Source organism: Diadema setosum, chromosome 8 (genome assembly GCF_964275005.1).
Source record: "Diadema setosum chromosome 8, eeDiaSeto1, whole genome shotgun sequence".
Classification (NCBI taxonomy): Eukaryota; Metazoa; Echinodermata; class Echinoidea; order Diadematoida; family Diadematidae; genus Diadema; species Diadema setosum.
Genome location: NC_092692.1, coordinates 33,745,347 through 33,758,396, shown reverse-complemented (window position 1 = coordinate 33,758,396; position 13,050 = coordinate 33,745,347). Strand labels below are relative to the sequence as shown.

The 13,050-nt window shown below is 36.0% G+C and overlaps 1 protein-coding gene across 1 annotated transcript in view; it reads left to right on the top strand.

The window, feature by feature from the left end:
* LOC140231516 (BAR/IMD domain-containing adapter protein 2-like) overlaps positions 1-13,050 on the top strand; it is a 110,183-nt gene that overhangs the window by 50,562 nt on the left and 46,571 nt on the right. The window contains 1 exon segment of the mRNA XM_072311651.1: positions 1,821-1,937. Coding sequence (XP_072167752.1) covers positions 1,821-1,937 — 117 coding nt within the window.

The following is a 13,050-nucleotide window of genomic DNA, read 5'->3' as shown; positions in this document are numbered from 1 at the left end:
TGACCCTATATTTTGATTTTCCATATTAATGTATGGTTACACTATCATGCCGGATACATCTTCTTGTTTTCTCAGAGAAAGTGAATTTCTATAAAAGGAATTACACATAGTGTGCCGTAAGCCCAGTTTTAGCATGGAGGTACAAGACCTCCATGGTTTTAGTAACCAATGAGTTTAATTATGGAAGGTTTTGTTTTATCACTGTCTGGTAAATACATTATGTAGAAAACACAGATAGCTCGGAAAAGCTGTGTTTATTGCATGCTTCCTATTCAAACCACAGGAAAGCACATTTTGGATCTTTTCCGTAGACAGGTGGCTTTCATTTTGCTGCCGTGGCTTTGTTAATATGATGTTTGTGGTTTTCCACATGAATTTTGCCAACTACACATACCGCTGTAGCTCACATTTTTCTGCATATAAAGCTACATAGTACCTGCACAACTGACGAACATATTTGTCATAAAGTGAAACCAGGAAACTGATCTCGATAACCACTTTTCTCTCTGCTGCTATGCAGTTCTCCCTTGATTTGAAGCATTAAGCGGGGAGAGAATAAAAATTCTTGAATCTTTATGTGCCGATAAGGCATTCTGCAGTCATCATAAAGTTGGCTCGAGGGCCTTTGAGTGTTCAAAATCATGATTTTTGGATGGGGCGCACATGCTCTATGATAAGATTGCCATTAGAAATGTTATGTTTCCAATCAGTAGATTAAAAATTGTGAGGGTTTGGCAAGTACCATACAGTATGTTTATGTATTCCCCCATTGTAGCCAGGACTAGGAGGATCGTCTAAGATATGGGGCCGTATTAAACTAAAGAGTATTTTGTATGGACTGGTTCAAGTGTAAAGCAATTTGTAGACTCTATGAAAGACGCAGAAATTGCATGAAATGTGTTTGCTTCTTTAGCATATACCTCTAGCAGCATTTTGCTATGAAAATAGAATGATCAATTTCAGAGTCTTGATAGCATATCATATTGCAGATGTTCCAAGAGGGCCTTCCAATGATTTCATTGAAACCTTAAAATTCATACCAGGCAGTATCCAGAAAGAATCAAGTACCGGTTTCAAATTTTAGTAGAAACACTGTATTTAATACATTGCATTATTGAGAAGCCATTGGATGTAAATACTATGTGTGTACATAGCTTGTGGTGTGTGAATATACTTCTGATTCTCAACTTAAAGGACAAGTTCACCTTCATAGACATGTGGGTTGAGTGAATGCAGCAAAATTAGTAGAACACATCAGTGAGAGTTTGAGCAAAATCGGACAACCCGTTAAAAAAATATGAATTTTTTGAAGTTTCTGCTCAGTCACGGCTGGATGAAAAGACTGCTATAGCTTGTGATGTCACATGAGTACAACGATATAAAGAAAGAATAAAGAAAATTCAACATATTTCCATTTTTCTTGCATAACAAAAGAACGCTCGACTTCTCTCTCTCAGAAGGCAGGGGGAATGATATTACCCTTAACATACGTCAGTTGCAAGTCAAAGAACTGTGCACTTTATTCAAAAAAGTAAAGTTTTGTGAAATTGTCTTTTTATTTTCCTTATATAGTTGTACGCATGTGACATCTTACACTGTAGTAGTCTTCTCTTCCAGCAGTGACTGCGCAGATACTTAAAATATTCGTAACTTTTGAACGGATTGTCCAATTTTCCTCAAACTTTCACTGATGTGTTCTGCTAATATTGCTACATTCTCTCAATCCTTATGTATACCATAGGAAGGTGAACTTGTCCTTTAACCACTGTGACAATGATTCTCAACATTTTGTGTACTGTCATTGTGCATCTCAACCCCAGGTCCACGCCCTGAGGAAAGAGCTACTGCACCCCCTGGAGGGCAAGCTGGAACAAGAGTGGAAGAACATCTTACAAGTCCAAAAAACATACCTGTCAGAGAACAAGACAAAAGCAGAGGTGGGTGCATGTAAAAGGTCATAGGTCATAGGTCATATGTGCACAGGGTCAGAGGTCATCTGTAGGTATGAAGGGTCAGAGGTACATATGATAGATCATGCTGATAGGTCATGGTAGGTGTGGGAGTAACCAGCGTTCAGCGAAGACCAGTGTCCTGCCATCTTGCACTCATAAATTAGATTAAATCCATTTAAGTGTGCACTCTTTGGTCAAGTAGGGCTTTTAAGAGGCCACTTGCCCAATGGCCCAGGGCTAGTTTAGATATATCTATTTTTACAAATAGTTTGATGAACCTATTGAAGCAGTATGGCCACAGATGAGCCTGTGATTTTTTTTTTTTTTTCTTCTCCTTTTTTCTTTTTCATAGAGTAGAGGGGTAGATGGAGGAAGGAGACAAGAAAAATACCAATTGTAAAAATTTTACTTTGTTGAGTGACTGGTAAACCTCATGTTGCTTGTTTACACCTCTTAAAGCATTTAATATTGAAGTTGCAATAAAAGTCATCCTCATCAAAAATGAATTGAAATGATCAGTTGTACACAGGACTGTAATGAATAAATTACATAGTTACATTAATTCATAAAAGCATGATTACTAAAAGTTTGGTTTGTTTTCGGGCATGAACTTTCAATTTTTTTTTTCTACCAGTCGATTCAGGAAGTGATAAATTTTGCTCACCTGAAGAGACAGACCTCACTTTGTCATTATAATCGTAATGTTTACCTTGGCCTAAAATATTTGAACTCTTCTATTAAAAACATACATGGATTGATGATGTGATTTTGAAGGTATCATCAGGTCACTGGTTTAAAGTTACAAAAAAGTGCTGTGTTTCAGAGTAAACTGATCTTTCTGTCAAGGATGTGGCATTCTTCATTTCCATATTTTTTAATTGCAAGCAACTGCATGTTTATTGGTATTTTATAAGGCTGATTACGCTGTTTGATTACAATATTTTGATCATATAGTAGGAATATGCAGGGCAAATATGTTTGCCCTTGTCATTCAGAGTTAGAAAGCCCCTCTATAATCGACCAAGTTTGGGCTAAATACTTGTTCTCTGAACTTTTCTGTTTGCATGATGTGCTTTTTAAGCTCACTTTTTGTGTGTTTGTGTGTTTAAATATCATCTGTTTACCTGAATGGAAACAGAATGGAGAGGTAGATTTCAAAGAATAGCAAGTTATGCATTTCGATGCAATATGTATCTGAGGTTACTCCTTATCTACAGCAACTATGGTGTGAGCATACACATAAATAGGAAACGACTCGTAACATACGCTGTAATCACATCTGTTTTTGCAAAGGATCTGCAGATTTCGTTGTTATCAGCACAGGCAATTGCACTTTGTATTGTGTATGTCTATGATGCATCGAGTATCAATGTGCCCAAGAGTTAAAGGCATGATTTAATTTGCAGATGAAGCAAAAACCCAGTATAAATGCTTTAAACAGTTCTAAAATGTGAGTTAGGGATAGAAACAACCGCTGTAAAAATGTGAATCCATATACTTGATGAAAGTGTTGTTGAATTCACAAAATGCGAACAATAGTTGCAATAAAAATGTTTCGAGATTAAACTGTCTATAGTTACAGTTTATTGAGAAAAACAATGATATCATTATATTTTAGGCTTTATTGCAAAAATTCTATATGGTAGGATGTTTGTGATACAACAGACCTGTGTATGCATCAAATGTGATATCTTGAAAGTTTTTAAAATCACTGCTCCCAAAGGTAAACTGGACCTTTAACATGGCAGAAGGTGGGCTGGGAAGTCTGTAGCACCCAGTGAGTTAATCAGCAGTGATTTAGGACTGGGCTGGGAGTGGGAGGGAAAGGCCAGATCAAAGTTGTAATAAACTAGAGTCAAAGTGAGATGGTATTCATTCCATCAAATTCTTATCTCCTACTACTAGTATGTATTCTAGATGGCCACTGAACACATAGAATACTTCAGATTATTGACAAATAAAATCTGTGATGATATTTGTACAGTAAGTGGGATTTTCCCACTTTTCACCAATTTCTTCCCCTCTGACTCGTTTTCTGTACCTCTCTCTACCATACTTTTGAAGGACAAGTTCACCTTCATAAACATAAGGATTGAGAAAATGTAGCAATATTAGTAGAACACATCAGTGAAAGTTTGAGGAAAATTGGACAATCGATGCAAAAGTTATGAATTTTTAACATTTTTGTGTTGGAACCGCTGGATGAGGAGACTACTAAGGCTCGTGATGTCATATGAGTACAACAGTATAAAGAAAATGTAAAGAAAATTCAACATATTTTCACTTTTTTCGCATAATAAAAGAGCACTTGACTTGCCTCTTTCTAAGGGCAATGGGAATAATATAACCCATAACATATGTCAGTAACGAGTCAAGGGAATGTGTACTTTTTACAAAAGATGAAATTTTGTGAAATTCTCTTGATATGTTCCTTATATTGTTGTACGCATGTGACATCATACACTGCAGTAGTCTTCTCATCCAGCGATGACTGTACAAAAACTTCAAAAATTCATAATTTTTGAACAGAATGTCGGATTTTCCTCAAACTTTCAATGATGTGTTCTACTAATATTGCTGCATTCTCTCAATCCTCATGTTAATGAAGGTGAACTTGTCCTTTAAGACAGTCTGCCTTATTTGATCAAACACAGCCTGTAAAAATGCTGTGGATACGTATCTCAATGAGAGATAGCAACTTCACAACAAGATGGAATCACGAGGAAGGCCACTTAAAATAGTATGAGGAATGAAAAGCAATCTGCATAATTTGATACAGTTGTAAGTGTGCTGCTGTCTGCTGTATACGCCGAATATTTTGCGAGGTTTTTATTTTCGCGAATTTCGCGAGTCAGGTGCTATTCGCGAAATTAAAGACACGCAAAAATATTGACTCTGATCCCGATGTGAATGTGACGTGCGCAAGTGCACTTCTCCGTTCAGTACAGGACTCCACTATCGCGAATTTAACCACTCGCAAAATCGTCGGGAATTCCCGATTCGCGAAAATTTAGACTCACGAAATATATGGCGTATACAGTATTTGTTTGTGGTGTGTGAGTGTGTGTTGTGATGGATGCAAGACAGGAGGGAAGGACAGAGAAAAATGATAAAGTAGGTACATTGTACTTGAAAGTCTTATAACAGTCTCAGTTGAGAGTTGACAAGTGGCAAAACGTTTATTTAGTTTGCCCTTTCAGAACAGAAGCAAAGTTTGTGTCTGCAGGACACTGATTTGAATACATTGCATCCTCTTCTTGTACCATCCAAGACTAATGGCCTTTGAAGTACATGATAATCGATGACCCATCAGCATATTGTACATGTAGAATAATATTATTACAGTTATTGAGCTGCCAACAATACATTGGGTTTTGATTAACGATTGTTGTTAAATTTAATATTCAGTATACTTTTTTCCAAGTTAAACTATTCTAAAGAAAATATGTATCTGTCATGAAAAGTTTAAATGCTTTTCCCTGAAATATCAAGATGCTGAGCTTTTGTGGAGTTTTTTCATCTTTTAACCAAATTATGATATTTGCCTTTGAATTTTGTTTTTAACCATACATCAGTATGTGTTATGATTGCTACAGGTTTAATAGAAAGATATGGGGATCAACAGTGTCATGCCGAATACAGATTATGTACATCATGCCATCCAGCATAGACAAGAGATACCGTTAGGCCCGAATTCACAAAGGTGGTACAATCTTGTCCATGGTTTAAACCATGGACAAAGACCATGGGGCGCCAAGTGTCGCATGGAGTATTTCGTTACGAAATCAGTCATTTCATAGATGAAATGATTATTTTGTGACAAAATGACTGATTTCAAAACGAAATATTCTGTGCGACACATGGCACCCCATGGTCTTTGTCCATAGTTTAAACCATGGACAAGATTGAACCAGCTTCGTGAATTCGGGCCTTTATGTACGTCTTCATAACAGGATGAATGCTTCTATTCCATTTGTTTTTCATCCTAAATCAAATTACAGAGTAGCAGGTAATGTCACATGAATAACATACAGGCTTACAGTATCAACTTATATTGATGTACACTGACGGTCAGGAAAGATAAGAAATGAGCCAACCTTCAAAGGATCAGAAAAGGCAGTCCCAATGCGGGCCTATCAGCACTTAGACATAAAACAGTATGTACTACAAGAAATCGTAAATTGCCTTGATAAAAGATATCAAATGAACATTGAACTAAAGATTCATGAATGTTCTAAACCAAAGAATTATGACTATCCTCCCCCAGAGACAAACAATGTTAATGTTCTCCACCAAGGACAAAATTGGTGTGTCTTACCAAAAACCATGATGATTGTCGTGTGATCGTAATGACAAAGAAATCACAATGGTACTTTCAAATTCCAAAGATACTGAGAATGCTTTATGTGGGATTTTATGTATCCGACACTTCATTCTCATTTGATACTGTGGAAGCTTCAATACAAACTTGATTTATTTACATCCTTCATGGGGCACTGAATGTTTCGCATTCCAGGAGGAAATTGAAACAGAAATATAAATTTCATACGACTGGGAATGCTTTGCCATTTTTAGTTCTGCTTCCTATTATTGGTTGGCCAAAGGCAGTGTGCATGGACCGATATCACTGGTTAGTCTGAGATCTAGGATACAGTTGAACCTCTCGTATCCGGACAAGTCGGGACCGGGGCTCATCCGGATAAGGGATTTGGCCGGATACGGGAGACTCAATGCTTTATACATGTATATACATACACATAAATGTACTGATGTAGCCCATTGTAGTACCACATGTAGTAATGTGTATACTGCAACCTTTTCATTGTTACACTCAGTATTACAGACCCCAAAATAGAGGTGTATGTTAATGTTGGAAGTAATATGTAATTCATGTGTGTTTGTGTAGGAGTTCTCAAGGAGTTGGGAATCCCCCTTTCCTCCCGTAATTATTTAAAAAAAAAAAAAAAAAATCACGGCGAGATTGCGTCCGTATAATAGAGAGATCCGGATAAAGGGAGGCCGGATAAGAGAGGTTCAACTGTACTTTCTTTCTCGAGATAAAGATTATACTGCAAGAAAGAGAAAGTTGTTGCGTGAGGCAGTGACATGTAAAGCAACAAATAAAATTGAACATGTGAGCAAGCCAGACAAATGGTTCACAGGTGATGCCATTCGAACATCAATAAATCATCTGTGATTCTGTCCTATTGACTCGTATAGATAATGGCCTCCGTCAGGTGATAGCGGATTCTCTTAAAGGCATTGTTTACCATTGGGAGCAGTGATTTAAAAAATGATCAAGTTATCACATTTGATATATAAGTATACGTCAGTTGTATTACAAAACATCCCACCAACCATATCAAAATTTTGCAATAAAGCCTAAAATATATGGAGATATCATTATTTTCCTCAATAAACCAGAACTGTAGACAGTTTATTCTAGAAGCAATTTCATTACCGGTATAATTATTGTTCACATTTAACAATACTTAACATTGATTATACTGATTAACATTTTCACATTGGTTGTTTCTATCCCTAACTCACATTTAAGAACTATTTTGAAGCACTAAAGCTGGGTCTTTCTTTTATCTGCAAATGGTAAATAATGTCTTTAAATACCATTCTGTACCTGCTTTGAAGAAGTCAAGGCCCTCAACCCCCACCCCAACAAGAAAAAAAAAAAGGGACAATTTTTCAAAACATATGAAATTGGATTACTGACAGTATGTTGAATGATGTAAGTCTGTGATAGGTTTGCAGCAGATTTGTACAGAAATAGCCTGTAAGAAACTAAAAAAGTGTAATCATAGTTTTATCCTACATTTTGTCATCAGGATTATGCGACTAAGATGGGGCTATAGTAGTTAATCAGAGTTATGTAGCTCAATTCTGTTTTTTTTTTTTACCTTAATTAACCCATTGAAAACTAGTCCTGAGTATACTTGGACAGGCATTTAGCCACATGGGAAATCTGTGTTCAAGCAGAATCAGCTCATATTCAATAGGTAAATTTCTAGTTGTTGATTCTCCCAGCCTGACTGTCTCACAGAACAAATCTGGTAATGGAGATTCATTGTCATATTCATTGCCTTTGAAATTTTCATACCTTAAAAAAAAGAAGAAAGGTTGCTATAATGAGAGTTGTGTTTTTAACATCAAAAAGCACCTCTCTACACATCTGTGACAGGAACCAGGATGCGGCTGTATCATGTACATTTTCTTTTTCATAAATTGCTGCATGGGAGATTATCAATCTGTCAGAAAAGTTATGAAATTCAGACTAATGACATGATGTGTGCACTCTCAGAAGGGAATTTGTTTTCATACGTTTCCTTCCTGATGGGCTATTGGATTTTGTTTCTTTTCGGTCTCTATTAACTCGTTGAGGTTGGGCTGATTTTGGTACAAAATGCATTTCCCATAAACACCTGCCTGAGTACACTCGGGACTCGTCCACAATGGGTTAACGGGCCTACAGCTGTATAAAAACAAAACTTGTATTTTTAAAAGCTGCATTCATCTGATCTGTCATGCGACAGAACACATTTCCATTTGCTCTCAGTCACTTTTGTTGTGGGTGGTTTCATTCTTGCATTAGCAGTCTTGAAACAAATTAATATTTATGATCTTTTATACTACTGCATAAGCTTTTGACTCTGAAGGGCAAGATTTCAGGTAGATAGTCTTACAAAAAAAAATACATTATGGAATATCTTTTTCTGTTTAATCCTTGTGCTTTATTATATCCAAATGTTATCCATAGTTCTAAGGAAAAGGGGAAGGAGGTAAAAGTTAAACTTTCATGGATCTGGAGATCATACTTTCAGTTGAAAAAAAAAAACACCCAAAAATCCATAGTCAGTTTCTTGGGAGCAACTTGTAAAAACTGAGTGAAGATTGTAATGAAAGTTATGATGTAATATTGTAGTCCTCAGAATTCTTCAGTTTATATCTCTGCCCACACAAGTTATAGTTCCTGAAACAGTTCTGCCACAACATGATTTATAACCAATAATGAGATGTACTGTATGTGATAATAAAATTCTAACAAGGAAGTGATTATGGCATACCTGTGTATGTGTGGTGGTGATGATGATGATGATATTAGAACAGCATTTACTTGTGTATTAAAGCATAAAATGTACATCACAGCAAATTCTAAATTCTGATTAACTCTCTGTGTGTAATGTAGTATAGTAGCCTTTTCACTGAGCTGCCATTATGTGTCATTGGGCAAGTCCAAGATAATGTCCCCTCAGATGCTCAAAATTCATCTTGATTTTATCAAAAAGTTATTGATATCATGTTGTAGCCAAAGAGTTAAATCATATATTTCCAGCAAAGAAAATATTGAATTATGCAAATTTATGCGAGAAATATGGCCTTGATTTGCATAAATCAAAAACAAACCTTACGTATGGGACAAATTATAAATATTCATCTAAAATCAGTTGAATTTGTCCTTGACCTAGTTCCTTTATGGACATGACCCCTGTATGAGTTAGTATAATCTGCAATTGGTAAGACAAGGTCAGCACATTAATTATGCAAATTATGCACTTTCCCAGAACATAGTGTCCCATACGTAAGGATTTGAGTATGTTTTTTTAAGTTTTTTCTGAAGATTTGTAACATTGACCAATCATACTTTAGGAAGTTCTAATTTATTCATGTCAACTCCAGATTAGCAAAACTAAATGAGGAAATTTAATTAGTCCTTCATCTTATAACTAATTAAAGTTTGCTTACGTATGGGACAAATGCCTTACGTATGGGACATTACATGCAAAGTGAATGGGAAAACCGCCTTTTGACATGAATGCTATATGTCCTTACATTTGTTTGGTTAATGGTTATCTTTGCACCTACTCTGAAGGAAATGTCTATATATCTGCCTCTCCTACTCAGTTGACCTCAGGGAGAGTGTAAGAACAGCATTATTGAGTCATTCTATGATTAAGAAAGGAAAATAAAGAATATTCATTTATACTTGTATTTTCTTATTTTCATTACAGGCTGTGCAGCTGGTCTTAAATTAACATTCCCCGTTAACATTTTGATATTGGACATTTTCTTAATTCAGTTATCATTTTCAACTTTACCTCTCTACAAAATGACTTTGTCCAAGAATGGGATTCTCTGAGTGTCATTTTAGGTGCAGTACACTGTTCAGCATGTACCACAGGTTGTACAGCCTCAAAAGCGAAATCAAAACAATTGTGCTTATGGCGCTCATCAATGACAACATTATAGGTCTTACTGAAAAGAAAAATCACTTAAGGTGTGAGCAGGTAACTTTGTCATTACTAGAGTTGATAGCAAAGGAAAAACCCTATGAGAATACTTTTTATTTTGATATGATTGTTAATATTTCAACTGCTCACCCTCAGAATATGTCATGACTTTAACATCAAGGTCATGAACATGATTTCTGAAAATCCTGTAAAATGAAGACTATAGTTTACATTTGCTATAAACCACAATATCAATACTGGTTCTGTGGTTGGAGTGCTAAAAACACAAATTACACAAACAAATAGGGAATTCAATATTCTTTTCTATTTTGTGTTTGAAGAGACAGATGTGCTCTGAGACACCTTCATCAACTCATACTTACTTTGTACCCCACATCTACACAATTATCAACATACATTGCAATCTGGTAGTGTATGATCAAATGAGGTTATTAGAATTTATTCAAAATTGTAATTTGCAGATCAGTGAGTAACTTAAGTGTTTCAAATCTAGATTTGAATGTGCAAATGATAATCTTTCCTGTATCGCTACACAAGCATGTATGTATGTACAAAGTAACACAAATTTTGTCGTCTTTGGTTTCATAGACACGAAGCCAAGCAATTTGAAAAAAAAAAAAAAAACAGCATTGGTACATACATTCTTCTATCTCCTTGAAATCTAAAACTTTCATTAAAATTTGATTGATTTTGCAGTTCAGCTAAAATTCACATGGCAAAACATGATGATTACAGAGCAAAATGAAGTACTCTTGTTGTTGTTGTGTTTTGTGCTGCATTTCAAACAATTATAAAAGCTTTATAAAAACTCAGACAACTTGCAAGGTAAGCCTAGAGCTACTGAAAGTACCCACTTCAAACTGTATTTGCAAATTACACTGTACATGACATTTGATTCTAAAGTTGAAATTATCAAGACTACAAATTAGTTATTGTACATGTACATGTATGCTATATCAAGGTCACAAGCTAGAATTCGCTCATTTTTTTTTTCATTTGATGAAAAAATATTGACTAGAGTAATTACAAATGGGCTAGAAATAGAGTGTCAGTACACTATATCTGTATGTGCAGACATCATGAGGACAGTGTTAATGCATGACGGAATCCAAACTAAGACATTTAATTGTAAATTGGTAATTACTTTTATTTGTTTTATTTTAGCTTTTGCTAGGTACCTGAACCAGGAAAGTACCCACTTAGAAGTCTATTTCCTTTGTTACATGTTGTAGCATGATTTGTGGAACTGAATATGACACTATGGGGAAATTTAAAGTCATTCCCATGAATGCATTTGTGCACTAAAGACAAATGTCCCATACGTAAGTTGAGCCATGTCCCATACGTAAGGTGTACTTTCGTTAATTAAACCAACTTCATGAAAATATGCTTTATTCTTTTGCAGTGAAACTTTGCTGGAAGATACTTCAGTATTGTACCTTTCTTCACTTCCAAACAGAACTTGATCAGTAAGGTACTTTCAGAGAATTTTCAGTTCAAACTTTATTTTGAAAAATCCAGTTTTTCTCTGGTCCCATACGTAAGTTGGCATATTTTTCTTAATAAAACCATTAACCCAAGGTCAAATGACATCAAACTTAAACACAATATTCTTCTCAGGGATACCAGTCCTCCTGATGATAAACAATAAAATCCAAGTGCTCCTTCATTACTTTTCAGAGGTTTGAAATCTCTGAATGTCCCATACGTAAGGTGCGCGATATCTTGGACTTGCCCCATTGCAAATCATTCACGATTTGATCAGATGAAATCCTTGATTAAGCACTGTCAAATACAATGTGAATTTGAAACCGTACTTTGGCTTGTCGGGAGATAATAATTACAGCCAGTAAAGACAACTTTTAATCTTGACACTTCAATTGGCGTAAAACCTCAGTTGAGCATTGTTTAATTTTCCTCATCATTGTCATGTTTATGATGCAGGATGGATGCAGTTCTATATCAGTGTATCAATTTGAATAAAAGGCCAGATCATTTACAAGTCACTGAATGTCATGGATACCAGGAATGAGTTTAACGAAAGTTCCAATAGTTACGTTTTTAAAAAGTAAAAGAGATAAGATAGAAAGGAAGTCAAGAAAATGAAAACAGGATCTCTATAGAAATTACTACAGGGTGTTCTTGTATGGCAGTGTTTATAGATTCATCTGGCCTCCGTGACCCAGGATATGATTTAATGAGATAGGAAGATGGCAACAGACAAACAAACAAACAAATACTGATACACTGTAGTGTACCTTGTTTTAGACCAAGCGATTTTTGCATGTGATTTTCGTTGGTGCGCCTGTGTGATCTCTTCCGTCTGAACTCTCTGATTTACTCCCATTGAAGCACCATTGAAACACCAGGGCTGTTCACACTGACCATGAGAAATCACGATATCATAGTGAAAGCTGCTTGTGTGGAAAGCCACCTGAAAGATCCCCTAGGGAAAATTGCCTGTATACCCGTAAAGTGATTCAAACTTTGTGTGTGAAGTTTGCTGCAGCAATGTGACATGAAAGAGCATTCACTGCGGAAAATGCAGCTCTCGATGTGCAGCTACCCGCCCAGGTTGCTATCATTTATTGTCATAGGCGTAGTGCATGCAGCAGTCTGCCTGACCAATTGTGCATTAGCACCATGGGTGAAAACACTCATCACGATATTTCTGAAATGCCATAATATCTTGAATCGTCATTGCAGTGAATGGATGGGTCACCATCAAAGACGCTTAACTAATAAGACACGAAAGTGTGCGCTAATCCTGTACAAAACAAATGGACAGCGCGCGGACCTCAAGCGTATTACGCACATCACCTGAGACGCGCTGTCTT